The sequence below is a fragment of the Mandrillus leucophaeus genome, unplaced genomic scaffold (assembly GCF_000951045.1).
Source record: "Mandrillus leucophaeus isolate KB7577 unplaced genomic scaffold, Mleu.le_1.0 Scaffold1406, whole genome shotgun sequence".
NCBI classification, from domain to species: domain Eukaryota; kingdom Metazoa; phylum Chordata; class Mammalia; order Primates; family Cercopithecidae; genus Mandrillus; species Mandrillus leucophaeus.
In genome coordinates, this window is record NW_012101373.1 from 79,263 (window position 1) to 81,024 (window position 1,762).

The following is a 1,762-nucleotide window of genomic DNA, read 5'->3' on the forward strand; positions in this document are numbered from 1 at the left end:
ACGGCTCGGCACCAGGTAAACACCCAAAAACGCTATTAGCACCGTTCACCTGCTGCTGTGTCCCCTCCTCCCTGCCGTGTCCCCTCCCCCCTGCCGTGTCCCCTCCTCCCTGCCGTGTCCCCTCCGCACTGGAACGTAGTGTCCATGAGGGCGTGGGTTTCTGTTTGGTGCCAGGCCCTCAGCCCATGGAAAAGAGCTCTTCGCAGAGCAGGCACTCGGTCGCGGGTGTCTCTACACGGTTAGTTGCCAAGACAAACCTCTGATTTCCTTATTTTGTTAACATCAGGCCAGAGCTCTAACTTGCTGGAAGATGACCTGGCACTGTCAGAGTGAGCAGCATCCAATTCGTGGCTCAGGACCGCGCTGGGACTCTTGCTCTGGGCGTCCTAGGCAAGAACAAACACACGCGTCAGAGGGCTTCTGGTTTCCACAGAGATCCACACAGGCGCACACACGCGCGCACACACACACACATTATGTTAATGGGGTGTAACTGATTTACAATGAACTACACACGAAGTGTACCCTTGGATGTGTTTTCACATGTCTATACCTGTGAAACCATCGCCTCAGTCAAGACCCTGAACAGAATCAGGCACAGTGGCTCACGCCTGTAATCTCGGCTCTTTGGGAGGACAAGGTAGGCGGATCACCTGAGCCCAGGAATTTGAGACCAGCCTCGGCAACATAGTGAGACTCCATCTCTAAAAAAATAAATAACAGGCCAGACGTGTTGGCTCATGTCTGTAATCCCAGAAGTTTCAGAGAATGAGGCGGGTGGATCACTTGAGGCCAGGAGTGCGAGACCAGGCTGGCCAACACGGTGAAACCCTGTCTCTACTAAAAATACAAAGATTGGCCAGGTTTGGCAGTGTGCATCTGTAATCCCAGCTGCTTGGGAGGCTGAGGCAGGAGAATCACTTGAACCCAGGAGGCAGAGCCTTCAGTGAGTCAAGATTGTGCCACTGCACTCGAGCCTGGGCAACAGAGCAAGATTTTTGTCTCAAAACCACACACACACAAACACACCCACACACACCCACACACACATCCACACCCACAAACACGCACACCCCACACACCCACACTACACACCCCCACATACACCCCACACTCACACACACCCCTACTCACACCCACACCGCCACACATTCCCACACCCACATACACCCACACAGTGAACTTTTAGGTACCCAGCCCGACGCCCGTCGTGGATGTGACGGCTTCTCCACGCTGGCGACCTCCACACTGGCGACCTCCACGCTGGCGACCAGGAATGCAAACTACTCCCAGCCCTGTGTGAGTGCTTGAGCTTCCTCCCCTTCTTCCCGGCGGCCCTTCCCTTAGGTCCCAGCTGTTCCCTCACACGCGTGCGCACTCAGCTGACGGCTCAAGGACAGCCTTCTGCCCGTCTCTGGAGCTTGCTGTCCCTCTGCACAGCACACTTTCCTCCGTGGGACAAAATTCTACCTTTGCCTCCCCACATGACCGGAGTGTGCAAAGCTACCGTGAGCTGAGCAAGAAGGATCAGCTTTAGTAAGTTTGAAGCTGAGCCTCTATGATCTCTAAATCACTCTCCCAAACTGTTGGTGAAAAGGGAGCAGTGATTGCCTTGGACCCTGACATGAACGTTCAGGTTCCAGTGTACTTGGAGTAGAGACGGGGTTTCACCACGGTTGGCCAGGCTGGTCTCGAATTCCTGACCTCAAGTGATCCGCCCACCTTGGCCTCCCAAAGTGCTGAGATTACAGGCGTGAGCCAC

General features: G+C 54.9%; 1 protein-coding gene across 1 annotated transcript in view; it reads right to left on the minus strand.

Moving 5' to 3' along the window:
* Positions 1 to 1,762, minus strand: part of LOC105535028 (radial spoke head 10 homolog B-like) — a gene marked incomplete at its 5' end in the record, with an annotated part of 32,966 nt that overhangs the window by 11,829 nt on the left and 19,375 nt on the right. The window contains one exon of the mRNA XM_011973983.1: positions 258 to 386. Coding sequence (XP_011829373.1) covers positions 258 to 386 — 129 coding nt within the window. The remainder of the gene's footprint in view (positions 1 to 257; positions 387 to 1,762) is intronic.